General features: G+C 49.1%; 1 protein-coding gene across 1 annotated transcript in view; it reads right to left on the bottom strand.

Moving 5' to 3' along the window:
* The window catches only part of ECHS1 (enoyl-CoA hydratase, short chain 1), an 8,778-nt gene extending 6,372 nt beyond the window's left edge, over nucleotides 1-2,406 (bottom strand). Inside the window, exon 1 of the mRNA XM_019644072.1 lies at nucleotides 2,398-2,406. Coding sequence (XP_019499617.1) covers nucleotides 2,398-2,406 — 9 coding nt within the window. The remainder of the gene's footprint in view (nucleotides 1-2,397) is intronic.
* Nucleotides 2,407-2,633: the final 227 nt, after the last annotated feature.

The following is a 2,633-nucleotide window of genomic DNA, read 5'->3' as shown; positions in this document are numbered from 1 at the left end:
CCCGCTTCTGCGCGCAGCCGGGGGCCTCCGGCCGCGCCTCGCTCTCCTCCCGGCCTGCGTCGCCTCCCTTTTCTCGGCAGGCGGTGGGGATTAGCTCTGTCTTGGCCTTCGGATCTTGCCCCCCGCTTTTTTTCCGGGTGGCTGTGCGGGGCAGGCACGTCCCCCCACTTCCTGGGTGACTGGACCTGCAGCCACACCGCGGTTACCCGGAGGCCCGGACTCTGAGCTGGACACAGGCCGTCGGGCTCACAAATCCAAACACATTAGGGAACGAACAGGCTGCGGAGCAGCTCAGCGCCGGCCGGACAGCCTGTGGCCATGCTGTCAGCTGTCAGGGGCGGTTCAGCCCCAGGGAAACACTTCCCTTCTCTCACCCCACCTCCTCTGAGCAGCGGTCCGTTACAGCACCGAGGAATCACCTGTACTGCTTTGCCGCGTGGGAAGGGTTGGAGGGGCAAGAGTGCTTAGGAAAGGAGGCAAATTAGTAAAATCCTTTCGGAGGCATAACGTGTGACTTTTTCATTCCTGAGCGTTGTTTTCTGGGAGCGGCGGGCGTCCTTTCTCGCTCCTGCCCCTGTCCCAGCTCGGTCCAGAGTCCTCATGCATTAGCGAGGTATGCACAGCCGTCGCACAAGGTGACTGAGTTGTTATGTAATATTGTGCAACATTAAACAAGTCATGTATCACTGACATATCAATATTATGTATTTGTAGGTATGGACTGAAGCGGCACAAAGCACAATAACGATTCTTTACATTGGCAACTAGATAACTACTGACCACTGGGTTGAGTAGTTTTCATAAAATGATCTAATTAAGTTGTAACAATGAAATTTTGTATTTATTTAAATTGTTTTGATGTATAACTTTTAAATGCTTAGACATAGTATCAGGCCCCCATTTGTATTCTTGCCCAGGCTCTGCAATGCCAGGGTGAAGATAAAAGAGATCACCTACAACAGAAAAGCAAAACTGACAGTCTCAAGTAAATAGTAATAAAATTCAAACCAGAATTTAATATTCAGCAAAACTTTATTTCAAGGCTGAGGGCGGAATAAAGATATTTTCATACAAAGAGGAGCAGATTCCCAACAAAGCTTCACAAAAGGAGCCTTTGTGTTCGTGTGGCTACACGACTGTGACAGGCACTCGACGGAGGTGGTGCTGGCACAGGACTTCTAACACCCCAGGGCTGGTGTCGCGGTTGATGGCTGCTGTCCTCCATGAAGTAATTTAGGGACAAAAGCACACGTGACAAAAGGGAAAATTATATGAACTGAACTTTGCCAAAATTAAAAACTTTTCTGTTTCAAAGGACACAATGAAGAAAGTGAAAAGACAACCCACAGAATGAAAACATTTTTGCAAATTGTATATCTGATAAGGAGTGTGTAGAATATACAAAGGACACTTTCAACTCAATAATAAAAAGACAAACCAGTTATATAAAAAACGGGCAAAGGATTGAACCGACATTTCTCCAATAAAGATACACAGATGGCCAACAAGCACATGAAAGGATGCTCAGCATCATTAGTCATTAGAGAAGGGCAAAGCAAATCCATGAGATGCCACCTCATACCTGCTAGGGCGGCTAGAATAAAAAAGACAGACAATGCTGTGTTGGTGATGATGCGGAGAACGTGGAACCCTCATACTCTGCCTGTGGGAATGGAAGTTGATGCAGGCACTTTGGAAAAGTCGGGCAGTTCCTCAAAAGGTTAAAACATGAAGTCACCATGTGACCCAGCAATCCCACACTTAGGTATGCATGCCCAAGAGCAGTGAAAACGTATGTATACACAAAAATTTGTACATGAATGTTGATAGCATTATTCATAATAGCCAAAAAGTGGGGGACTAAAAGGTCCATCAGTTCATGAAAATGTGATCTATCCATACGGTGACACATTAGAATATGCAATGGGGTATTTATTACTGGGCAAGAAAAAGAAATGAAGTGTACCGGTACATGTCACGATGGGGGCAGACCTTCACAGGGGTCGCCTAAAACCATCGGAAAACATATTTTCGATGGTCTTAGGAACCAAGACACCGCTCCTCTATTTGTCTCCAGGCCCACATGCAGATACGCCCACATATGAGGACCCGGCAACCCCCGTGAAAGGGTTGTTCGACCCCCAAAGGGGTTGTGACCCACAGGTTGAGAACCGCTGCTATAAAGGGACAGGAAAACTGAAAACATGACAGGTGAGAGAGCCAGCGGATGGGTCAAAGACTGCACCACTGTCATCTAAAGGTGTGGCAGCAGCTGCCAGCCGCATGGAGAGAGGTGCGAGGTCTGGTGCAGCCATTTTGCCTGAGCAGCCAAGGTCCCTGCAAACAGACCTTGGTCACTGCAGGACTGGCACTCAGAGGTGGTCCTCACAGCCCCACCGGCTGCATTGTGCTGCTAGGTTAGGAACGGCGTGCTGGACTGTGCAGACTCCACCAGGAGGCTGACTTCAGGGGTCACTTCAGGGCACCCCTCCCCACCCCCCGGGCATACCTGTGAGAGACCCAGAGACCAGCAGCCAGTTTACAGAGTTCAGAACCCCAAAGGCTCCTTAATCTGCAGGTGGAATTGTCCCCAGTGGCAGGCCAGATGCCTGGGATGTCTCCAGAAGCCCAGC

Source organism: Hipposideros armiger, unplaced genomic scaffold (genome assembly GCF_001890085.2).
Source record: "Hipposideros armiger isolate ML-2016 unplaced genomic scaffold, ASM189008v1 scaffold_85, whole genome shotgun sequence".
Taxonomy (NCBI): Eukaryota; Metazoa; Chordata; class Mammalia; order Chiroptera; family Hipposideridae; genus Hipposideros; species Hipposideros armiger.
This window is presented reverse-complemented; position numbering and strand designations above follow the sequence as displayed.